Source organism: Anastrepha obliqua, chromosome 4, assembly GCF_027943255.1.
Source record: "Anastrepha obliqua isolate idAnaObli1 chromosome 4, idAnaObli1_1.0, whole genome shotgun sequence".
Taxonomy (NCBI): Eukaryota; Metazoa; Arthropoda; class Insecta; order Diptera; family Tephritidae; genus Anastrepha; species Anastrepha obliqua.
The window spans coordinates 123751288-123777801 of record NC_072895.1 but is presented as its reverse complement, the minus strand read 5'-3'; the positions used below and the strand labels follow the sequence as shown (position 1 = coordinate 123777801).

General features: G+C 35.2%; 2 protein-coding genes across 2 annotated transcripts in view; one reads left to right on the top strand and one right to left on the bottom strand.

The window, feature by feature from the left end:
• The window catches only part of LOC129244406 (histone-lysine N-methyltransferase, H3 lysine-79 specific), a 35607-nt gene extending 22977 nt beyond the window's left edge, over positions 1–12630 (top strand). Inside the window, exons 6-10 of the mRNA XM_054882026.1 lie at positions 5659–5839; positions 10211–10264; positions 10971–11054; positions 11173–11321; positions 11415–12630. Of these exons, the coding sequence (XP_054738001.1) occupies positions 5659–5839; positions 10211–10264; positions 10971–11054; positions 11173–11321; positions 11415–11539 (593 nt within the window). The 3' untranslated portion in view covers positions 11540–12630. The remainder of the gene's footprint in view (positions 1–5658; positions 5840–10210; positions 10265–10970; positions 11055–11172; positions 11322–11414) is intronic.
• A 6398-nt stretch (positions 12631–19028) lies between these two features.
• Positions 19029–26514, bottom strand: part of LOC129245553 (UNC93-like protein) — a 50254-nt gene continuing 42768 nt past the window's right edge. Inside the window, exons 3-9 of the mRNA XM_054883770.1 lie at positions 24735–24835; positions 24485–24676; positions 24121–24361; positions 23898–24057; positions 23570–23837; positions 23345–23507; positions 19029–19198 (exon numbers count right to left, since the gene is read on the bottom strand). Of these exons, the coding sequence (XP_054739745.1) occupies positions 19132–19198; positions 23345–23507; positions 23570–23837; positions 23898–24057; positions 24121–24361; positions 24485–24676; positions 24735–24835 (1192 nt within the window). The 3' untranslated portion in view covers positions 19029–19131. The remainder of the gene's footprint in view (positions 19199–23344; positions 23508–23569; positions 23838–23897; positions 24058–24120; positions 24362–24484; positions 24677–24734; positions 24836–26514) is intronic.

The following is a 26514-nucleotide window of genomic DNA, read 5'->3' as shown; positions in this document are numbered from 1 at the left end:
TGAATCCAAGTCTGCTGAGCAAACCAGAAGCGCCTCTATCATTTGCTTGACATATTTTGCTCGTTTTGATGATTATCCTCATCTATAATCCCTTACTGCTTCCTCTTTTGATAGTCTGTGTATTTTTGAAGTAAACTCGATTCAGTTCGATTCGATTAGATAAACCCTGTGAAGTTAATTTTGTCAACGTTTGCACTAATGGGACGGGTGAACCAGGACAAACATACGACCTGCTTAATTTTGGGATTCTTAAAATATAACTTCTTTTCACCACCAGTAATTCGCTGAAGCGTGCAGAAAGGATTTATATTTTATGTTGTATAAGCATCTCACACAAGAGCTAAAATTCATAAAATGTATCACCATAAGTTTTCGAGATTCGAATATTTTCTCATATATAATAATATATATGTAGATTTCTTAGCTGTTTCCTTTTTGTTTTTGATAAGTAGGGTTATTATTTTTTCAATTTTTCTGGCAAGCAAATATTGTCATTGTCAGTCACAATGTTCCGCATAGTTAATACTGGAAAAGTCTTATATTGTATTGAATTGAATTTTATTAGCAGATATCAAAAATATAAAAGTTTCCAAAACTTATGCACCTGTAGATATCGCCATCTCCCTGCATATTTCTGTTTCATAAGTATACACTTGGTGTTTTTATCTGATACAACATACAACGATTTATTCTCCTCTCCTCATGATTTCTTTTATAATTTCCTCATTTCATATCTAACAAAGATATAGCATAATTTCTTATGTGTTGCTATACCAAATTAAAGACCTTTTTCCTTTCATGTCACTTCAATTCACCAATCAACTCATTTTACTCTTAACTAATAAAAAAAAAAAGTATGAGTAAGCAGTAATGTACTGAAATATTCACCATTAATTGGCAAAAAAAATCTGCAAAAAGTATCCAATTATTCATCCAATTAAAAGCAAATTTTGTGCATAGCTACATTCATACATTGCGCACTCTCACATGCATTCTTTGCATGCATAGATGAGTAGATATTTGCACTTTTGCAGCGAATTTTCCTGCACATACACGGAGAGCATATACTTGATATGCAATCATACATAAATGCATATTTGGCACTCATAAATTACAACCACACCTTAGCACTGCCCCTGCACTATTCCCCTCCTTCTATGTGCCTCACTACTCCCAATCGGTGTTCCACTAGCGCTGATTGCTTAATTTTCTAACTATGTATGTTGTGTAAGAATAAAGAGTTCTGTTGTTATTGTTTTTTTTGCAAATTTACCACTTCGCTTACAATAAAAAACAGAAATTAAAAACGTGCAAATATCGCAGCACCAAAAATCTGCATCATAGAATAGCACATTCCACATACAGTTACTTACACATTTTTATAAGCGCAATTTTTTGATGCATACCCAATTTTTTATATTCACCCAATTTCTGATTTATTAGCAAATTCACCCGACAAAAATCCATCCCTGTAGTAAAAACTGCAACTATAACTATGCTACCCATTTCGAGACTGTTGCCAAAGGAATGCAAAATGCGACTGCGACAGCTGAACCTTTACAATTATGTTAAAATACTATTTAATATACAAGTACATATAACGATTATATACTATGTGACGATTTCCACAATAAAATGAATGCAGCGCATTTTCTACAATTAAAAATGCACTATTGCCAGCCCACGGCGGACTAGTGTTAGTATAGTCCTATAGTGGTAAGGATAAAAGGTCCTTACTGTCAGCGTCAAAAAAGGTCTACGCCACATATTCACAAGTTCTATTTGCTCACTTATTTCTTTTTTATAAAAATATGGTTCACACTATAAAAAAAACCATATAACACAGTTTTAAACTTGGCACCAAATTTATAAAAATTCAGCAAGTTTCAAACTTTGTAGTTAGAAATGTTAGTGCAAGTTTCAAGTAACCCAAAACTCGGTTTAATTTTTGGCCATTTTTATTTTCACTGAGCTGTGCGCATCATCTTCCATATATTGTACAAAATCATTCCCTTTTTAACACAGTCAGATTTCACTACAGGGTTTTGCCAAAGCCATCACTTTTTCCACCTTCTCATTCACATTTTTGCTGGCTTGCACTCTGCTCATTTTCAACACTTGTGACCAATAAAAAAGGTTAAAATTCAAATACTCTCGATAATTGGGGGAGGTGCTACTGAATTTTGGCTGACCAAACTCTCCAACTACTAAGCAGATTTTTCTTTTTGTTTCCACTTTTCATTCTTTATTTAGTGGCAACATAACACTAGCATTTCTGTAATGATTCCCCAGTTTTTTACGTTTCTTTTTGTTTCTTCATCGTTTTCGTTGTTTTTTGTCTGGTATGACCACATTCTCGTATTTGAGGCATAAGCCATGGTATGACTTTTCATTAGATATGTGCATATGTGTGTTTGCTTTTCCCGTCGTTGCTAATTTATGTTTTGAATGTCCTTTTATTAGAACTTGTTAGTAGTAGAAATTGAAGCGTTCGATGATATACTAAAATTTTGAATTACCTAACCACAGTCAAACTACAAACCATGCAATTGGAGTATTCTTCTTCTTGGTTCATTCCATAACCAGAGCTTTCGATTGCATTTAACAAAGTTGGGGTTATTTGTTTCTTGTTTGCCTGTCGTTCCTAGGAGCCCACATGAAAATGTGTAATGAGCTGCTTTAGTTCTTTACCTGCGTAGTCGTGAGAAAGCCCCTACTACAGCAAATTAAACAGACTGACGAAATTTTATTATGACAAAAATGCACTTTTCCGTAAATTTTGTACAAAGTGACACAGATCGTACAGATCGATATTATTTAAATTCCTCCTTTAATTTCTATTCACAGATGTCCAAAAATTATACCAAAACAAAAAAAGAGATAAATATTTTGGTTTTTTAATAAATTTTTTTTTTTTAATTTGAAGGGGTCAGGGTTTATTAACTAAATTGCTTAAAATTATTTATTACTATTTTTTAGTATAGCTCTTCGCTTTTATTCTCATTTTTGAACATTTGTGGGGGAAATTAAAAGCATGAAGAAAAAAATGTTTTTTTTTTCTTTTTGTTTTTGGCCACCCCAATATACGAGCACATATAAGCATATAAAAAAATATAGTAACATTGGAAATTGCCCCTTCACTCGATATATTTTTTTGAACTTCTCCAGAACCTACTTTGGTCTGAGATATTACGATGGTATGTCAATCTGCAACACTGGAATAACTTCTACTCAAAAATATTCAATCAATTCGGTTCCATGTTGCTATAATAAGCACAATTCTAAAAAATAACTTTTCGATTGCCGGTGAACCCTATTAGACTTAATATAGTCAGGGCCTTCAACGTCTAAGGTGCAAGGTGCACGGTTTGAACGCTTTAAGATATTAGCCTTAGTCGAATGTTATTGTTGTTGCAATGGCATTCCTGCTCAACTGATAGTGCTTGGCCGGACATAATTCACAAGGACGATCCTTAGTCACACCGCTTTTGACGTTTAAGTCATATAGATATATGAAAGACTTGTTATTTCTCAATTCTAGATTAAAAAGTGACATGCTTGTCGCTTTTTTGGTATTCGTTAGGATTTGCGGGAATAATAAGTCTTCAATTACAAATCTTTCAGCGGATTTACGTTCGCTTCTACTTAAATAGAAAACTTTGTCAGAACTAACAATTTTGTCAAACTTATTTTTTCCTTGGTTCTTTGTGAGGAGCTTTTTCATGTCCAAAATGCGCTCGGAGGTTTGCCATTGCCTGCCGAGGGCCGACCGCTACTAGAAAAAAATTGCTCTATCATTGGGTATTTTATGCCCGAGCGCTTCCGATTGGTAGTCACGACCCAACCCATTTGGCTAAGCCGGCCGCCTATTGTTATATAAAAATGTAATATGGCGCAACGCTAGCATTGGGGTTTTTCATAGAGTTTCCAGAACGCAGCAAACGGCCAAGATAAGGAATCCAAGTTGGTTACCTCAGTATCATCCGAAGTTATTATTAAAGGCCTTGCTTATTTCACTAACTAATTTTATAACATAAATAATAATATAAAAAAAAATGTAGCTCAATGCTTAAAACTTTTTCAAATTGGAGTTGCTATTAAATTTCATCAAACTAATTGGAAAACATTGAAGTACATAAATTTACTAAAACTGTCCCTTAAGTCTTTGTTTATTAAAACCTAAAATCAAATACTGCATTCCCCTGGCAACATATACAAATTACAGTTATTTTAACAAACTTTGTAACACTAATTAGCAAATTTCGGCAAATTTTCGCCGCCTTGAAAACTTTAGAATTGAAAAGCTGCGCACAAAATCCGCTACTCACAAAGTTTAAACGAAAATCCAATTTCAGAGTGAGAAAAACATTGATTGACTAAAAACTTGAATATTCTATAAGGCATGCATGCACCAGCATTAGTGAGAGCGAGTGGGTGCATTGAAAAACTTAGTTACACACGCATGTGTGGATAACAACACCAACAAATATTTATAAGCAACAAAAGCAATAAAGTAACAACAAGCGAACAGTAAGTGAAGACTGAAGCCCAAAAAGAATTCATATTTTATGAGTTTGCGAACAGCTAACCAGCAATTGCAAACATATCCATTTAGCGTTACACACTTACACATATGTTTAGCGAAGATTTTTGTTTGCACACTCACTCATGTCGCATTACCATTGCAACACTTCGAGCAGCATCCGCAAGCCTTTCTCGTCAAAGATTATTAGCTGCTACTTCGCAACTTCAATTTGACATCTGCCGAAAAGGTGGAAAGCGCAGTGCGCCTATTAAAAGTCGTAAAACTTTGGCTATGGTACTAAGAAAAGCACCTCACTCACACGCACACACTCATACACAGGCTTACATCGTGGCATATTGAGTTTTGCAAAATATTGGCTTACTGCGCCTGCTATAATGCTTGGGGTTATAAGTCTCATTCGCTTGCGGCAAATTGCACTCAAGGCTAACTGTCGAGCGTCAGGTAGATTTTCGTTGCAGCTTCTCCTGCTGCTCTAAGCTTCAATTTGTCCCGGCTGATTATTGCAAATTAACGTAGATGTCGAATGTCGTATTCATATTGCCACACCTTGCCTAAAAGTCGCCACAATTTTAACTTAGTTTGGAGTCAAGCACAATTATTGTGATGCTATCGATGTAAACAATATATCTGTGGACTAACGACAAAACAGCTTAAATCTGTTAGCAATTTCTACCTACATATCAATCAATAATTTTTTTTGTTTAAGTGGCGTATTTCAACTATTAATTAATTATTCATATAAGATATCAAAAAATCATCACAGTAAAAGTGCTACTAAAATAGGAAATTTGCGTAACTCCTAAAATCCGGATTAATGGGTCCAAAAGCGGAAACTGAAGTGCATCTGACTAAAGTCAGATAAGTGCTTTTGTCCAAAAGTCCACAGATATATAAGCGCATAAGTAAATATCTGCAACTTATTTAATATTTTGACTACTTGCCAGCCCTAGTTATAACAAATTTCGTATTGTATTTTGTACTTTTGTAAAATTTAAAATAAAAGCTGATTAGTTACTCGATCTATTCTAAGCTTAGCATAGATTTTAAAATATTTTATTTAACATTCCACTTCAGTCTCTGTAACGTAAATTTTCCCTCTATTCACCTTTTAGATGAGCCCACCATTAATCAGGCGACCACAAATGTCGTTGAAGGCATCGATTTGGATGAGATTAAAGAATTTGCCAAAGCATTTAAGCTGCGTCGCCTATCATTGGGTCTCACACAGACACAAGTGGGCCAGGCATTGTCGGTTACCGAAGGACCAGCCTACAGCCAGAGCGCCATATGCAGGTGAGATGCGAAAATATTTGATCAAAAAACCGAAGCAAAGATAAACCTATAAATTTAAATTGATAAGAGTTTTTAGAACACACAAACGTATCTTCCTGTAGCCGACTACTGGTACGGAAATTAAAGCCAATATTTTTTTACTTGAAGAGAACTTCGGTCAGTTATATTGCATTTTCTGGAATAAGATTATTTTATTGTATTTATTTAAAAATTTTTTGTAATGCAAGTCATAATTTCAACTACTGGTAGAAAATATTCAAACTCTGATTAAACAGTGGTAAGAGACCACATTTACCACCTGGTTGTGCATATGCCAGTTGTATACCTATGAAACCGGAATTCATACATAGGTCGTAAATATATGATGCTCGCTTCAAAAGCATGGAAATCTCCAGATCTTCCAGTGCTTCCTACTATTGATACTTCCTTCTCCGAAAAAATTGCTTTCTGTGCTAATTAGGTCGAGAAATCGTGGTCGTATACGCAATACCAGGTTTTATTATTTTTCAACTCAATACGACAACACCAAGCCGAAACTACAGACAGCAATTGTCTGATCGTATAAAACCGTACGAAATCTCCAAAAGGGTGATACAAAGTGATCTTCCTTTAAATCCATTTTGTTTGCGAACCCCTTTATTTTCTTTGCCCGCCCCAAGGTGGTGCGTCTAGTGATATTTTCATCAGATCATCAATGCGCTATGTAATTTAAGGCGTTTTATAATATCTATGCCGTTATTTCCTTACAAAAATAAAAGGAAATAGCCTGGATGGTTTGCTGTTTGCCTTAAAAGATGACCACTGTTTTAGGCGAAGTATTCCAAAATTGCTCTGAAAAAGAGGAAAATTAGGTAAAGGTAAATAGTAAGACTTGGGCTTTGGAAAAAAAATTCACGGTTTTTGAATAATTAAAGTGTTTTATTTTTATTAAAAAAGAAACTAGTTTCAGAAGTAAACACTTGGAATTTATCTAAATGTAAACTGTTAAATATAAAAATTTTTCAGATTTTTTTTTTCGTTTGCTAATGGAAATTATATTTAAAGTTTAAATACCTCTCCTCCAAATTTAGATTCTTTAAATTGAATTTTTTATCCCTTGTGGCATCGTTCAATGACAAAAAATTAGTATAGCAAGATATGAGAAAAATAAAATCAAATTAATTGAAGTAAAAAACAGCTTTCTCCACTCGCTTACAAAAAAGATTCCTTACAACTAATACCCGAGTTTTTTACTGAGTTACTTAATTTGATGAAAATATACATGTAATATTTTAACAACATGTCGGGTTGCTTATATGTGTAATACCTACTACTCATTTCTTTATTAGAGCAAGAAATGTTTATTTGTATTAGAATAAAGGCAAATAAGTCGGAGATAGGTTCACATGCGCCCTCATGCGATATTGCCTCGAAATAGTTTGGTTTACTTATTTTTCTAAAATATCAAATGACGTAAGTGAATTGTGGGCGGATAATATCAATGAATCCTCGAAAGTTGAAGTAATATCCTATAGGAAAAGTAAAGTAATCTCGCAGAGAAATTCCCGGTATTTGACTCTCACAAATTGCAAATAAATTTCAACTGATATTACCACAATTTTTAATCTTTTAGCTCATTTCTCATCTAGTCAATAAAATGAGCTTTAGCAACCGAGCTGTTAAACTATACCAAACTTTAAAGTGTCCTTTAGCGCTTTTCTTTTCTCTTCTGACTGGGTTTAATTTGCTTTTCCGAAATTACAGCGAGGCTAATGTAGAAATCCATTATTTTCAATTACTTTCAAGCTTGTAATGCAAAATTAGCTCTTTTTTATACATACCGTTTTTGTGGATTTGCCCTCACTATAAACGTAACTCAAGATTTCAAAGGAAAAAATCAACTACAGGGTGGCTGATGAATTTTGCTACATTAAGAAACTCAAATAACTTTTTTTTTTAGTGTATGGAATTCATTTATTTTTTTTCAAGTTGAAGGTCATTAAATTTTATTAAATGTAGCTTAGTTAGTTTTAAAAATAATTGAATTTAAATGCCCCCCCATGCTCGTTGACACAAGTGCGGCATCTTATTAAAAAGTTGTTCATTGCAGGAATAGCCGCAATTGTTGCCCGAATGGATTGTTTTAGTTCATCCAAATTTGTTGGCTTTGTTTTATAAACTTCTTGTTTACATAAACCCCACAAGAAAAAGTCAGGTGCAGTAAGGTCAGGCGACCTGGGGGGCCAACGAAATTCGGAGTTTCTTGAAATCAGTTTATTGGGAAATTTTCGTCGCAACTCTGTCGTAACAGTTTGGGCTATGTGAGACGTTGCCCCATCTTGTTGAAACCACACAGAGTTGAAAGGAATTCTGTTTCGGCGTAGTTCTGGATAGAAAAATTCTTTCAGCATTTTCAAATAACGGTCTCCAGTAACCGTAACGGTGTGACCATTTTCTTCAAAAAAATAAGGCCCGACAATACAGCGTGAAGAAACCGCACACCACACTGTCACGCGAAGAGGATGCAATTCCGTCTCGTGGAGTATCTGTGGGTTAGAAGTACTCCATATTCGACAATTTTGTTTGTTCACATTGCCGTTTAAATCGAAATGGGCCTCATCAGACATGAAAAGGCAGTTTAACATATTTTGGTGTTCTTCCACCATTTGCAGGATCTTCTGGCAAAGTTCCAAGCGAATCGGCAAGTCTGCTGCATTCAGTTTGTTAACCATTTGAATTTTGTAGGGAAATAAGTCCAAATCTTTGTGCATTATTGTTTGCAAAGACTGTCGGCTGACACCAAGTTGAGCAGATAAGCTTCTTGTTGAAACCCTTGGATTGCTTTGTATAGCTGCAGCTACAGCAGCGATCGTTTCCTCCGTCCGAACTGGTGGGTTTCGATGATAAGGCCTTCTTGCGACTGTTCCTTGCTCAGCAAAATTATTCACCAGTCTCATTATGGTCCATCTGCTCGGGGGATCGCCGCCAAACATCCGCCTGTACTCTCTCTGTACCAAAACTACGGACTCCAGTGCGTGATAGCGGCGGACTATCCAAATTCTTGTTTGCGTGTCCCAGTTATCCATTTTAATAAATTTTAAAGATCAATCTGCAAATTAAAACAAAAATGGAACAGATAACTTAAAAAGAAAAAAAGTTATTCAATTTTTTTTTAGTAGCGGCTTTCATCAGCCACCCTGTATTTAAAAATTATCAACTTTTTCATAAAGACCGGCACAATGTAAAAACCGCATGTAAAACCGCATTTTTTTCAAAAAATTATTATTATTATTAATAGATAGATAGTGTGATCATTCTTCAATATAAGTACTGTTTGGCACTTGAAAAAAATGTATATCAAATTAGAAAACGAAAAAAATTTTGACATATAAAATACTTGTCAAATTTTATAGATTTTGTAGCAACTGTAAATATCAATCGGTTTCAAAATACAAAATACGTATATTTTTTCCAAATATGTAACAATTATTTGGGTTCTCGTAACAAATATTCAGTGCTTCGGCAAATACGAAAGTCAATGATTTCCGCTTTCTTCTGTCGTTGGCTATTTGTTTAACTTGCGTTGTGGTGAGATTTTTACTAGAAAATTCCTAGTGAAGGCTGCCTCGCCAATATCCTTCGGGTCGTCCTCTGCGCCTGTAACCTTGAGAGATCCACTCTAAGACCATCGCTGGTATTTCTTGCGTTAGTTTTCTAAAAGTATGTTCGCTCAAGGCCGACTTCCTCTTATGAATTTCTATACTGATTGCGATCTGTGGAGCGTTCCTCTATCCACCACCTGGGGAGGCGTCCGAAAGGAGATATAGCAAACTCCCTCAGATCGGCTTTGCTTAGAAACTTCCTAACGCTCAGTTCGATTTACATTATCGATCAACCTGATCACTTCAGCTTAGAATCATGAGTTCAGCTCATTCATCAAATATTCCAAAAAACTTAAAAAAAAAAAAAATTATTCCAAGCCGCACTGTTTTTCGCAAAAACTAAAATTATTCAGCAATAAATAAATAAAATGTTTGTATTCGTTTAAGCGCCGATAAAAAAGGTTATATACGGGAAGAAAGACACGACATAACCTATAAAAAAAGAATATTTTTTTATCCTAAATTTTCTAATAAAATATGTACCAGCGTTAAGTTTCTTACATAACCAAGAAGAAAACATAAATTTGTGTTCTGAAAACTCTTTGGAATTTTTACTGTGCCAGGACATTTAAGCATAATTTGATTTTAAGATTACACTAGAAAAATTTTGTCCAGTTACTGGAACGCTATAAACTGAAACATGTAAAGTAAAATAAATTTATTTATTCTATTCTTTTCTGCTACAAAAAATGTTAAAACTCGAATAAAATTCAAAAAACAAAAACAACAGTGCACTCGCCGCTCAGATGTACGCCGCCCAACTGTCGTCGCAGCAGCAGAACATGTACGTGAATCAGAAGTACTTAACACACACTAAGAAAATACAAAAACAAAACAGAAAACCTTTATGTAATTGTCAACTAACTAACAAAATATTGAATTATGCCTTAAGAACTTTTGTAATATAAATATCAAACTAACACCACTAGAATGTAGCTAGCAACAACTAAAGCTTTCACTAACAAAAATTTCATACGTTTTTAATAGGTTTTTAGACATTACTAATACCAGCATCACCATTTTACATAAAAATCTAAGTATGCGCTGTAGTTTGCGTAAGCAGTGTGCTTGCTCCTCATCTACTCATTTCATTTTCATTTTTTTACATACTCTCACATCATTGCATATTGGCCAGGGCATTGCCAAAGTGTTTACTACTAAATAAAAAATAAATAAAAAAATATTTTAAATAAAATATATTTTCGCAGCGTTGAAAACACATTTTATCAAAGTACTTATTTGCTCGCCTTTTTAGCACTTTTGACAATGTCCTGGCACTTAAATTTTCCACAGTTAGTTTTCAGTCTACTTGCGCATACTTACATACACACACATATAATGCTTGCACTAAGTATATAGTAGTATATTTATGTATGTATAAAAGTCTTTCTTTGATCAAAACACTCCGAATTGCAATGAATTTTCTAATCAATCACTTCCTCCATCCTTTAAAAAACAAAATAATAACAACAACAAAAATCGCCCCATAGGTTCGAGAAATTGGATATAACGCCAAAGAGCGCGCAGAAAATAAAACCAGTTTTAGAGCGTTGGATGAAGGAGGCCGAAGAGAGGTGAGAGTATGGAAGAAGTTCCACACGACGACGATCTCAAGCTTGAACTTGATCTTTACTAACAACTCATTTATTTGCTCTTTCTTTCCCATTTGTCACGCTTTTTCACTGGAAGCAGTCACTGGAATCGCTATAAATCTGGGCAGAATCACCTAACCGATTATATTGGCGTGGAGCCTTCAAAGAAGCGCAAGCGACGCACTTCGTTCACGCCACAAGCTTTGGAGCTGTTAAATGCGCATTTCGAGCGCAATACACATCCATCGGGTGAGTGGTAATTTCGAAAATGGCATTTTCCATTATTACTGCGCGAAGCAAGGAGTTTCTAATGTGAACAATTCTCGCTCTCTCACAACTTAGGTACCGAAATCACGGGTTTGGCGCACCAATTAGGCTATGAACGCGAGGTAATACGCATTTGGTTTTGTAACAAACGGCAAGCGCTGAAAAATACAGTGCGCATGATGTCCAAAGGTATGGTGTAAGGAGAAGAGCTGGGAAGAAGGATACAGCACTTCCTTCGAGAAATGTGAAGCAGAAACCTTTGGTGGAGAAGGTGTAGCTAATTTTAGTTCAGCCAGCAAGCATTTGGATGGCAGGAAGGCGCTTGTAGAGAGAGAATTCTGTGTGTGAACGAGAGGTTTAAACTAAAATTTTATATACAAATGAGTTTCCTCTAAGGCTCTTTGCAAGCATTTCAGGAAAGTATTGTTTGTTTAAAAATATTTCGCGGTGTATTTGAAAGTCGTCGCACAATGAGAAAGAAAATTCCTCTAACTTTCGCCAATTCATCTAACTGCCTGCAGAAGAATGCTACGAATCCTTATTTATTTATAAGTTTGTACAAAATTAACTTGGGCGCGCCAGTAATCAATAGTCTATGGCCAGCTGTTGATTTATTTAGCGCCCGCAACTTGCATTAATAAGGAGAGGATGTCTCATGAGTTCAAAGAAGCATAGGTAAACACTTATAAAATTATACATACACACATATAATATATAGGAGATTTTTTATATAAAAACTACTTTTGCCCTAACAAAGAATAGTGTCTCATGATTTCCTCTTACATTGTCACTAATAGAATGAAATGCGTCAAATATAAATTTTTAATATAGCCACGAAGAAAACGTTAAGAGGTGTACTTGTAAAAATTGTGTGCGTATAGGAAATGTGATAGCCACAATGGAAATATTTAAGTCACAATAAAATAAATAATAATAATAATAATAAATCACACTATCCTAGTTCTAATACACACACACACACATGCATATATGTAAATATGTGTCTGCAAATAGGCGGAAACTAAAATAAAATAGTTTAAGTATATGAATGTGGCATTGCTTGTTTGCTAATAGAAAAGGGGGGGTGCGCGCAAGAAAAGCGTTAAAAATATAAAATTATTCAAAATTTCTTGGCGAAATTTGAGGAATTGCCCTACCCAGGGCAGTAGCAAACTAGCATTGTGTCCGTACTGGTAGTAAAACAAGAGAAAGCTGAAAAATGCGTGTTTGAAACGGTACTCAAATAGGCCATGGACATTGTAAATGGTGTGTCATACGTATGTTTAAAACAAACTATGCAATACAATTTATGTTTATTTACAAAAATTATAAAAATAAAATATATTATATAAATAAATATTATACTATAATAGCAGCCAATTCATTTAGCCCAACTAAGCATTGTATACGAATATCTAGCGTACTAACATACATACATAAGTGCTAATTAAGATACTTTTGGTAAGCTGCATAGTTGCTTAGGTAAGTGTGTATATACCATGAAACGCGATAGTTAAGAAAGGATATAAAATGTTTCACACCGACTACATTAAAAGAGAAATAGGTACTTCTTTTAAACAAGGAAGTCGCTTTGTTGTTTGATTTGAATTTAAGTTTGAAGCAATTCAATATGCAATTTTTGAGAAGAATTTTTAAAATTAATTTTTGAATAAAAGTTTAGCAAATATTTTTTGAAAATGATAATAATTTAAAAAATGTATTTTCTTTCTTTTTAGGTTTCGTATTTTTATTTTGTGAGCTCAATAACGGTTTAGTAATGAAATAATAAATTCAATTACTGCTATTTTTTGTTTGTTATAATTTGGTTATAATTAAAAGTCATCTTCAGAAACTCTAGGCTGTGCCTGGTAAATTCAAATAACTTTTGAATAAAAGTTTAGCAAATATTTTTGAAAATTGTTTTTGAAAATAATTTAAAAGATAGATTTCTTGATATAAATTTTATTAATGGCCTCCAAATATTTAGTTTTCTTATTTTTATTTTGTGAACTCAAAAACGGTTTAGCAGCAATAAAACAACAAAATCAGTTATTGCTATTATTTATTTTCCGATATTTGGGCCGCAATTAAAAGTCACCTGCAGAAGTTCTGGATTTTGTCTGTAATTTTCAAATGATTTTTGAGGAAGGTATTTGAAAAAAAGCTTTTGAAAATAATTTGAGAAAAAATGTTCCAAAAACTACAATAATTTTAAAAAATTTTTAGAAGTATTTTTTGAAAATATTTTGGGCAAATAGGTTTTGAAAATTATCTTTTGAAAATAATTTATAAAAATAACCATCAAATTAATTTTTAGATAGTTTTTTTGAAAATAATGTTATAAAAATTTAAAAGTACTTTTTGGAAATAACTTTTTGCATTAATTGTCGAGAGCATTTGGAGAGCAATTTTTAAAAATAGTTGTATAATAATTTTTGAAAATAGGTTCTGAAATTAATTTTCGTATAGCCGCGGAACTAGCTCCCACTTCTGTGTATTCTCAGTTCATTTCATTACAAAAAAAGGGATAATGATATGCCAAAACATCATTAAAATAAAATATTTTTCAAAATAATTTAAAAAAAATAAGTTTTAGGAAAGCTTCTAAAATAGTTTTGAAAATAATTCGGGGAAATAGGTTTTGAAATTAATTTCTAGAATCATCTTCTGAAAATAGTTTTTCAAAAAAATTACAAAAATAACGTTTGGAATAATTTATGAAAATAATTGAAAAAAATAATGTGAAAATAATTTTTGGAAATAATTCTCGAAATTTATTTTTGACAACAATTTTTAAATAACTAGAAATACAAATTTTGGAAAATAGTTTCTGTAATTAATTTTCGTATACTAGTGAGACTAACCTCCCACTTCTATGTATTCTCAGTTAGTTTCATAATAATGTAATAAATAATAATTGAAATGTTTTCTTAAAATATAAAAAGGGACTTTTTTCGAAAATTATTTGGAAATAATTTCAAAAAATAAGTTTCAAAATAATTAAAAAAAAGTTTTGATAATAATTGGCGAAAATAGATTTTGAAGAGAATTTCTAAAATTACACTGTGTGACAAAAAAAAAAATTAAATATACTTTTATGGAGACCTAGCACAACTTGTGGCTATAGAAAAACTAAAAAAAATGGTATAGAAGAAATTTCCAATACACCCACAAATTTTCATTTTATGGCCATAAAACCGTTTTTCAGTAGGTTCATGTGAAGAATAACTCCTAACTTCGCCAATTTCCATCCGATTTCGAATTTGCTTTTTTAGTTCGAAAGAACAAAAACAAGCCTTTTTGACAGTGGGTTGACATTTTTTCTGAAATGACAACTGACGAGACTGTAGACGGAAGTATTTGCAATTTTTTTATTTTTTCTCTATTTTTTCAACTTTGACATAACTTTTACGATATTATCCGATATTGAGGATTTTTTTTAGTACACTACTGTTATAATAAATTGAATTTCGCGTCGAATCAGCTATATTTGACTGTAACTGAATTAAAATTAATAGAGTTGTGTGGGTTTTAAGATTTTTTCTTTTTTTTTACTACGAGATTTGGTATGCGTTTCGAAGCATGAAAATGATAACAAGTGTCATTATAAACACATAATATTTATTGGAGTATTGTGCAGTGCAGCACTGTACGGTGCGGTACGGTGCAGTACACAACGGAACTGGTTCCAAACTTAAAAATGCATTGGAAACGGCCCTTTGGAGTTTAGTATGGTACGGTACATTTGTCATTCTCTTCATCAGTTTTGAATACTTCTCTGTAAGAAATTTGATCATCATCATTCATCTGAAGTCGTCATCAACTAAATTCCATTGTTTAAATCGAGAAGCGAGCGTTTCAGATTGTCTTCCCGATAGAAGTAAATCACGAGAAAGATCCTGAAAATCTGAATTTGATACAATGTGTCGTTCTGAAGACTTAGAACCAGACGGAAAGTACTCTTCATCATCAGGTTTATTGTTATCAGTTTGATCATCACCAGCAATTAGTTGAACTTCCTTCAGTTCATGAACTGCAGTTGAGTCAATCATATCGTCCAAGACTACGGGGTTCTTAACAGTTGCAACATCAGCATACTTTATGTGCTTTCGAGTTTTATAATGATGACCGTTTACGTCCGTTTTACAAAAATAACAATCATCTGGTTTATGATAAGGCTGATGATGCCACATCATCGGAGAATATTGAGGAATTCGACTTTTCTGAGAAGAATTAAAAAAAACTATCCACAGCTATTTTTGAGCGCAATGTTTGAAAATAGTCATGAGACAAAAAAAAATTATTTTCGAAAATAGTTTTTTTAAATTTATTTTCGTACACCAGCGGAACTAAACTCCGAACTCTACATAGTGGGCTTTTAGTTTCATTCTCACTTATTTTAATAGGGAAGCGAAAAATAAAGATTTGTTAAACTCGATTCTATTTTAAAGCCAAGATTATTCGTACTATGCTCTGCTACGTATTTAGAGAATGAGCTTATTTCCATGAAGGAAACAAAAGCTTTCCAAAAACTTGTCCTGTCAAATAAGTAGTTTTCCTTAGCATATTTCAAACATTCAAAAACACAAAAAATCCAAAATATTATAAATAAAATCTGGCAAGGCGAAGAATAAAAAAGAATTTTTACGTGCAATTCGGTGGTCAACTTGAGATATCTTAGTTTACTTCAGTAAACAACCTCATTCACTAATGACCATCTCGCATTTCAGCTTCAAGTGAAACGCATTACAACTTCAACAAGCGGGAAGCTAAGCTCATAAATTAATTAGCAAAACATTAAAAATCCTTAGTTTATGGAAATTTATTGTGAAGAATTATTTAAATTTCTTTTAAGTTACACATACAATGAATATTTTCATCATAACGTGGCGAAAAAAGTTAGCAAAAAATTATTAGCAGCACTAACGCAATTAAAGCAGCGCAGCATAAAATAGGTAAGAGGTTGAAATGGTTTACAAAAATGCGAATACGCTGTACTACTCATAATAAAAAAATAAAAATAAATAAAAAACAGGCAAACAGACAGACAAACATAATGTGCTATCAACGTAATTTACTGTATTAATATAAGAAAAAATTATGTATTAATAGTAAAAATAAAATAAAAAATCAAACCTTAAAGTAAAACGCACTATTTGTTAGTAAGAGAAGCGAAGGGAAGAGATAATAACGGTAGCGATTAGATAAATACTTGTAATTTAGACAAACGAAAAAGACAAATAGAAATAAAAATAGGATTATTGTAATTAAGTTATGTAAGTACAACTAAGTAAGTATGTAGTTGTGGTACGGTGTGTACGTAGCTACAGTAACTGAAGTGAAGACCGCAATTATACTAACATTATGATAACTAATAATGTAATGCGTGTGTATGCGTGAAATTATTTAAATGGATTGTAATAAAAAACAAAAATCAAGAATATAAATAAAAATTGAGTTTCATTAAAGCAGAGAAAGGCCAAGGAATGTCATACTACAGGGTCCGGCACTCGAAGTGTAATCACTTAAGAAGGCCATACATTTAGTTTGGAAAATTACTTTTATTCAATTCAAAGTAAAAAATGTGCGAAAATAATACAAAATTAAGAATAAATTTACTTTTGCTCGATATGACCACCTTTTGCCTTAACTCTGGCCTTGAGACGGTCCAGAAATGAATCGCAAACTGCCCGAATGTGGCTTGCAGGTATTTTGGGCTACTCGCGGACAAGCGCCTAGAGACTGGTGAATCTTTCAATTCGGCCCTTGCTCTCCAAAAAGGCCCAAAGAGAACAAGCCATCGGATTCGCGTATGGTGAATTTGAGAGCCGGTCAAATAACCCCTATCTTTTTGGGAGTTTACGAATTGCTGAATTTGAACAATTTTCTCGTCAGAAAACGCAATGTTATGAAATTGACCGCTTTCGGCCAAGCGACGTAACTCCTTCCCTCTCTCAAGTCTGACTTGTTGCTGCTTCGGTGTGAGATCTTACACCTTTAGGATTTCGTAAGGCTTGACTATGAGATCATTTTTCAGTATATGGCGGATACTAAGGTCAGATATTTTCAATTCTTTCGCCACTGAATTGACACTTCGTCGGGGATTACGCTCAAGTCGCTACTTTACTTTTTCCATTTCCCATAACGTTGCAGTCTTTTGATGGCCACCTCAATGACGTTTCACGATGCTACCAGAATCATTGTAACGAGAAATGATACGATAAATAAAAACTTTATTTACTTTAAGGTGCTCGAGCTCACGAACAATCGCTGGTTGTGGTTTTCCAGCCATATACAAGGTGGCGCAAAAGTAACCTTACGATGGTTTTTTGGGTGTAATTTAAAAAAAAAATAAAAAACTTTGATTCTTCTTGTGGATTATTTTTATTTGGTCTTTTAATTTTTTTACATCAAGTGGAGAATATGATGTCATATAAATGGCCGCCGCCACAGTTGATTGCCATTTGAGCCCTTTTTATGGCATTTTCCATCACTTTGGCCAAAACTTCCGGCGATAGGTCCTCACATTCTTGACGGATATCGTCTTTAAGAGCTGGAAGAGTCTGAGGCTTGTTGACTTAAACCCGCGACTTCAAAAAGCCCCACAAAAAGAAGTCTGGAGCGGGCAAATCAGGCGATCTTGCTGGCCAGCGCAAATCGCCAAAACGGGAGATTAGGCGCCCGGGAAATGAATCATTCAGCATATCGGTTGTGGCACGTGCAGTGTGTGCCGTTGCACCGTTCTGTTGGAGCCACATGTTTTCCAATCCTAATTCATCAAGTTGCGGCAAAAATAACTCGTTGATCATTGCTCTGTAGCGCTCACCATTCACAGTAACCGTTTGGCCCGTGACGTCTTCGAAGAAAAAAGGTCCGATGGCTCCTCTAGCGAAAACAGCACACCATACAGTGACATTGAGCGGGTGTAATGGCTCTTCGTGGGTTACACGCGGATTTTCAGTGCCCCAGAAGCGTAAATTGTGCTTATTTACGTACCCGCTAAGATGGAAATGGGCCTCATCACTCATGATTATTTTTGATGAAAAATCATCTTCCTCTTGGTGGTGATTAAGGATGGTTTGAGCGTATGTTAGACGCGATTGGCGGTCAGCAGCTAACAGCTGATGCACCGTCTGGACTTTGTACGGAAACATCTTCAAATCTTGTCTTCGAGGCGAGCGGCTAAACGTCGCAGTGTTTCACCAGTAGGCGTTGGACGGCGAGGAAATCTGCGACGAAATTCTCGCTGTGCCAAAGTCACCGACCGATTATTGGTCAAATAAATAGTCAGCAATATTCTGCGTTCTGGACAAAACAGAACTGACATTAGGGGCCAATCGCAAAATTTATAGCATTTTCTGATAGGAGGATTACTTTAGCGCCACCTGTTACCTACATATAATGCAATCTCACAATTAGGTTTGAAATCCATTACTGATTTTCTTTTTCGCGTTTACTCTCGGCAAAATGCTTCCGCGCGTTTGCAAACAATACTCTGGACTGCCATTTAGCCAACTAACAGACAGCTAATGTCCTTACATCAGCTGCGCGAGCGGCTGAAGTTGGTTACACTTCGAGTGTCGGACCCCGTAGTAGCATTAGCCAAACATTTAATTTTATGTCGCTGCAACAAAAATACAGTAATCTAGAGAGTAAAGAGCAGTTTTAATCCCAGAACTTCTTAGAAAGTGCTTTTAAATACAATCTCTTTTTATTACTAATCTTTAATCTCTTTTACTTATTACTAAAATACAAATACATAATACATTAAAGGATACGTAAAGCTGCTCCATCAATCACTCAACATAAGTTCCAGCGCTTTTTGTTTCTTTCGCAGACGGTACTCGGTAACGCCGTAACTGAAAGGGGGAAAAATATAAAAAATATGCAATAACAAAAAAGAAATTAAAAATTTATAAAAATCACAAAAAAATACAAAACCAAAATATCATTCTATTTAGGCTCTTTAGATGGAAGACAAAACTGGCAAAAACCGAAACCTTCCTTAGGGCGTACTGCTCATATTGCTCAGTTAATAAATGACATTTATAAAAATTTAGGTAAAGACCACTCAAAGCCTCTCAATTCAAATGAAACAATATTTTCAAACTTATTGTGCAATAAAGTGGTAAATAAAACTGATCTTGAAAAAAAAAATAGTTTAAGACATTCAGCGCACGTACCCATTAAAGGTATTTCAAAAGGTAATGATCAATATGATAGTGATGCTCGTTTTCTCAGACTGGCTGAAATGAGGTAGATTTTTGCCTTTAAAGTTGCCTTGAAGTTATTGTGGATCGCTCATATGATCTAACAACACCGCACGACAAAAACAAGCTTTTTTGTTATACAAAAAACAAAAAAAATTAATATCCACGTTAAACTGTGCACTTTATATTTTTTTTATTTCCATTATAAAGTACAATCTGTTAATATTAACAATAAGTAATTGGTGGGGTTTGGAGTTAAAATGTCCATTCCCTTTGGAACAGGACATTATTGTCTTTGGTAGCATTTAGTTACAATTTTAATAGTACACTTTATATAGTAATGCTACATTATTATTATTATTATTAGGCTACTGTGCACTGTGATCAAAAAAAAAAAAAACTATTATGCAAAACCTGTTGGAGTCCCCTATATTTTAAGGCTCTTCAAAAAAGTTTAGCACTTTCTGGGGGTTTATTGTTCCATTATTTATATGAATGCACGGCAATACCACCAAGGTAGCGAGGCATTTTTCTGCCTAGTGCAGGGCATTTACAAAGGAAGTGTTCTGAATTTTCAGTTCCCATTTCACAGAATCGGCAGATAATAGTTTCAGAGAGACCAATTTTTTTTGAGTGGCATTTCAGCTGCGCATGTCATAGAGAATGTGAAGATCCCGATACCCCAATCGTTGACGACGGAATTGTCGTTCCGTTACCCGACCATGACGAGGTGAGAATAGCAATATCACGGCTAAAGAACAACAAAGTCGCGGGCGCCGACGGACTGCCGGCTGAGCTATTCAAACATGGCGGCGAGGAGCTGGTAGGGTGCATGCATCAGCTCCTATGCAGAATATGGTCGGATGAAAGCATGCCTGCCGATTGGAATTTAAGTGTGCTCTGCCCAATCCATAAGAAGGGCGATCCTGCAATTTGTGCCAATTACCGCGGGATTAGTCTTCTAAATATCGCCTATAAGGTTCTAGCGAGCGTATTGTGTGAAAGGCTGAAGCCCACCGTCAACCAACTGATTGGACCTTACCAGTGTGGCTTCAGACCTGGAAAGTCTACCATCGACCAAATATTCACAATACGCCAAATCTTGGAAAAGACCCATGAAAGGAGAATCGACACACACCATCTTTTCGTCGACTTCAAAGCTGCATTCGACAGTACGGAAAGGAGTTGCTTGTATGTCGCGCTGTCTGAATTTGGTATCCCCACAAAACTAATACGGCTATGTAAGATGACGTTGCTCAACACCAGCAGCGCCGTCAGAATTGGGAAGGAGCTCTCCGAGCCGTTTGATACCAAACGAGGTTTCAGACAGGGTGACTCGCTGTCGTGTGACTTCTTTAACCTGATGTTGGAGAGCATCATACGAGCCGCAGAACTTAATCGCTCAGGCACAATTTTTTTATAAGAGCGTACAATTGCTGGCGTATGCCGATGATATTGACATCATCGGCCTTAACAACCGCGCTGTTAGTTCTGCCTTCTCCAAACTGGATAAAGAGGCAAAGCGAATGGGTTTGGTGGTGAACGAGGACAAAACGAAGTACCTCCTGTCTTCAAACAAACAGTCGGCGCACTCGCGTATCGGCACCCACGTCACTGTAGACAGTTATAATTTTGAGGTTGTAAAAGACTTCGTGTATTTAGGAACCAGCATTAACACCGATAATAATGTCAGCCTTGAAATCCAACGTAGAATCTCTCTTGCCAACAAGTGCTACTTTGGACTAAGTAGGCAATTGAGCAGTAAAGTCCTCTCTCGACGAACAAAACTAACACTCTACAAGACTCTCATCATGCCCGTCCTAACGTATGGCGCAGAAGCTTGGACGATGACAACATCCGATGAAGCGACGCTTGGAGTGTTCGAGAGAAAGATTCTGCGTAAGATTTTTGGACCTTTGCACGTTGGCAACGGCGAATATCGCAGACGATGGAACGATGAGCTGTATGAGCTTTACGACGACATAGACATAGCGCAGCGAATAAAGATCCAACGGCTACGTTGGCTGGGTCATGTCGTCCGAATGGATACAAACGCTCCGGCTTTGAAAGTATTCGATGCGGTACCAGCTGGTGGTATCAGAGGAAGAGGAAGGCCTCCTCTGCGTTGGAAAGATCAGGTGGAGAAGGACTTGGCTTCACTTGGTGTGTCCAATTGGCGCCGGTTAGCACGAGAAAGAAACGACTGGCGCGCTTTGTTAATCTCGGCCAAAATCGCGTAAGCGGTTATCGCGCCAATTAAGAAGAAGAAGATTTCAGGCTACAGTGGCCTGTAAAGTAACCAGTTAAAAGTCTTAAGTCTACTCTGCTGAGCGAAAGTAGCTTATCAGAAATTCCTTTGTCCGGCGCTAAGACCTGTTTCTGCATACTCAGCTTTTCATTTTCTCATCATTTATATTTTGTAAATGACATCAAATTTTGAAAGGACTACATTTTTCAATAAAATTGTTTCAAATAGTTATACTCGCGCTATGCTATTGATATTGATATCATGCGAGGGAGGATATATCCAGCTATTAAACCAAAATTTGCTTAGCGAACGAAGAACCAAACGAGTCTAAGTTTAAAAAATGTTTCCATAGAAAAACTTTGCAAGCAATTCAAAATATGGAGCTAAGTGCAAAATTATTTATTTTCATGCTCGCTGCACCCAAAATTGAGCTACTTACTAATAGGCCTATTGCTAGTAATAGCCGAGCCAGTTCTGTACTTGTTAGGGCCGGTTTTACGGTGCATGCTTAACTCTGATTTTCAGTTAAACTACAGTGAATATAACCACGTGGAAGATGTTGGATAAATTCTTGATTATATCTATAGTCTCCCTATTGTCATAGAATATAAAAACCTCGATACAACGAAAAATATTAAATTCAAACAAAAATCGAAAAACGTATAGATTGGTTCTATAGATTCTGTATATTTTCGTTATTTGATTTTTTTTTTGTGTTCTTATACTTAGATTAAAATAAAAATAAAAACTTATACCATTTGGAATTTTTATTATCAATTATAGGAGATTTATCGCGTTAGCAAATCGCCTTGCACCTAACCAGGTAACTCGTTATATAGAGGTTTTAGACTTTACTGGGACCTTAACCGTCAATATATTCCGAAAGATTTCATCCTCGAAATTTCTGGCTTACGGAAAATTCCACAACAAAGATGTTTTTCAAGTGACTCAGAAAGAACTTTGTTATACCGAGTTTTTCGCTATTTCGAGACTTCACTGTGTCTTTAAATGCCCAATTTTTCAGGCTTAAACATAGTTAAACAATTCACCATAATTAAACTGGCACTTAAAAATCGGCCCTTAAAGCCAATAGCGCGTCAAACATACATTGACAAGAAATATTTAATGCAGGAAGTCTACAGTGGGCAAAATCTAGATTTTGGTAAAATTAATTTTTACATATCTCACTTTTAGTTCTTGCATCCAACTTCCTCCTTTTTTCTCTAGTCACAATTCATACCCTAACTTTTAAACTTTAGAATGCGCTTAATTCCTAGTAAATAATTTCTATTAATTCATGCTTTCAACTTCAACAAAAGTGGAGTTATGAATTTTTTAAAATTCTCAAAATTTTGATTTCTATTTTTCAAAAACAAAAAAAAAAGAATAATCGGGGAAATCGAACGCATAATAAAACATCTGTCCAGTTCAACAAATAATGCCCAATATATGGAAAATGCGTCACCTTCACTTGTTGCAAAGCAATCAAAATGGTCTTATATTCTATGAAGTTTCTTGTATACTTTTCCCAATTTTAAACTACTCACCCTGCACTTCCAATACCCAAGACACACAGCAGTATTATTAGTTTGGTCGATGTGCACAACTGTGAACTTATTATGTAGCCAATAACAGAACCAGTTGATTCCCACAAACGGAAGTTACTGTAGCCGGCGATGAGATGGTTCGGAAAAAGAATACCATAAAAAGCTTCAGAAAATACAATAACTTTGAGTACAGACATTTAGCAAAGACATAACAGCCCAACTCACCATTCACCACGACCAACCACACACCATCGCAAATACCCCAAATGGCTGCGAATGCGCAATATTTCACATAATCTCCTTCGCGTGCCTCATATAAAAACATGTAAACGAAGAGGGAAATATTCAAAAGCGCGCAAGCGACGAACAAAGTGATGCGCCCCAATCTTTCGACCAGAGCGCCAGCAATACCAGCCGCAATGGCATTGGCCACGCCAAAGCAAATCATTGCAAAGCCAATTTTCGAAATACCCCAGCCACAAGCAACAAACGACTGTGAATAATAATAAAAATATAGTTTATATTACAAAATTTCCATTGAGTTGCCACTCACGCGTGTATAATCCACAGCTAGGAATGATTCCTCCAACCCAATGAACATTGTAATGGGTAATATGAGCAATTGGCGACGTTTGCGTAATAAATTGAGGGTCACAGTAATCAGGCGCAAACCGGACATGCCATCGCCAGAGTCCGTACGACGCACGCCATAACTAGACATAGTTCAAGGAAAAGAGAAAGCTTAGTATTTCTTTTGTTATTTTATGATCGTTTACCGTTTCAAAGAGTTGACGCCGAAAAGCATTAGTATCACAGCTAAAGCCATACAAACGAGGAAAATCGAGTTAAGTAGTTGGATTTTCGCCGGTTCGGGTGGCGTTAAATTCGGGTTAGCCTCAGCGCCAATGCCGGGGCAGAAACGTGCACCGCACAATTCACCCACGCGACTTTGTGCGGGTGCGGGTGTCACGAACGTCGCATTCATCTCTGCGATATCCGATGAGGTGAAGGATAATACTGGAAAGAGAAAATAGGCAGATCAAAATACATTTTTTTTTAATTTTATGAAATATTTATTGAAATCCTATTTAAGGGTGTACACCTTTCTTGGTAGTGAAAAGTTTAAAATTTCGCAATCACCTGAAGACGATATCAAATTTCCCCAGACTTGCGCCATTTGGTAGAAAATAAAGAATAGGCCAAAGAATTTCACTGTATTCACATCTTTACGCGATCGATTACCTCGCACTTGAGTCAATGCCTCCGCAACTGTGGAGAGGTAAGTGCATTTTGCGCACCATAGAGGGCCTCCACCAAAACCAACCATCAGACCTGAAAAAGTGTAAAAATTTAATAAATTTCCAATAGCTGACACGTTAGAAAGGCCAACCAGCTGGTATCAGAGTCTCGAAACGCGGATAGAACTGCGCAGCAATAAAAGGCATGTAAGCAAAGAATGCTAAGGCCATAGTTAGATGACAGCCAAACCACCTGAAAAAGAGTTAATTATGCAAAAAAATTACAAATAAATAATGAAAAAATATAAATTCTAATGAATTTGAGTTCATAGTTGAAAATGGAATAATATTCATAAATACTAAAGGGTGGTTAAGTTTCAAGGGCCGGTGTTGATTTTGAATAAAGTACAATTTTTTTAGGAAATTATTGTCATTTCTCATTATTATGATAATATGGGTATGGCTTAATTACGTATGGAACAAAATATCGGCCAAATGGCCGCCGCGGCCTAGGCGGCACGCCTCCAAATGCAAATAGTTCCTTATCTATTTAGAAAAAGCTAGCTACAAGGGAATTTCATCTGTCCGTGAACTTTTGAATCTCAAATTGTTTGTATTTGAAGTGTAGTTCAAAAGTGTCAAAAATTTTTGGAAAGTTTAAATTTTGTGCAATTTATTGCTAATCCAACTTTTGGGGCATCTCTTTTTCCGAAAATCTTATTATTATATTATTATAGGGAATTAATTAAAATTTAATAATATAATTCTTAAAAATGTCTAAACTTTTTTTTTTAAATACTTTGAGGTTTTTTTCATCTATTAACTTCAGAATATCTACGGAGAAGTTTCCTTATTTACAGTTTAAATTCAATTGCTAACAGTCAAATGACAATTTGAAGTCATACGGCCCACATTATTTCGAGTTATTAGTCAGGACTAGAAATGGGAACAGGTAAATACTAGAGCCTTCGATTTTGTTAGCACATTTTCAAACAGCACCTGCGTTTGAGTAATGAGTACCCGAACATCTGCTCGAGTAATACGTTTGACTATTTTAACTTTTATCTCAGCAATTATTTTTCTCTATTTTTCATAGTCCTTAGAAAACACTGTATGAATAAATAAATAAATAAATAAATTGTTGAGAATTTCGAACAAACCTTTGAGCAGATGAGCAATGAAAGAGTTGCGAGTGAATAGCGAGCCACTTGCATTGATCAATATCCGAGTATCTCTAGCTCTAATAAATACGCAAATGGTAAAAATATGTTTTTTATAAATGTGTCCCACCTTTTAGGATGCCATTTTTAGGACAGAAAAGTGTAACTTGAAGTGAACGGACGTGTTTACAAATCGCTCTGCGAAATAGCTACCAAATCCCGGTAAAATATCCGCATATTTGATAAATTAACGAGATAGTGACTCTAAATATCAAAAGTGCCAAACTAATTCGCTAAGTTGCGCTTTGTGACATTCAACTACCAAAAAACAAAACAAAACAAAAAAATAAATAAATAAATAAATAAATAACTAAACTAGTGCATATTTGCAAATGAGTGTCCAACGCTCTCTTCCGTGCGAGCGTAGGCGCTCTCACAGTGTAAACAATTTGTTAAATAATCAACCGCTTGCGGTCCGACCAAATGCCGTATTCTCGCACGCAAATAAGCTTAACAAAGAAAGTGATCAAATCCACACTCCTCCTATAACTGAAAATGTTCTAGCTGCTCTACTAACATCTTCAACAAAGACCACCACTACAGCAACATCCTCCGCAACAACAGCTACTCTTGCTCTCGCAACACTCACAACAAACACCAGCACGACAACGATAGCCTCAGCAATAACAACCACGGTATCATCATCAGCGACTAACGCAAAGTCCATTATGTGCACGACACTAAAAACATCTATTGCTGAGCAACCCAACAA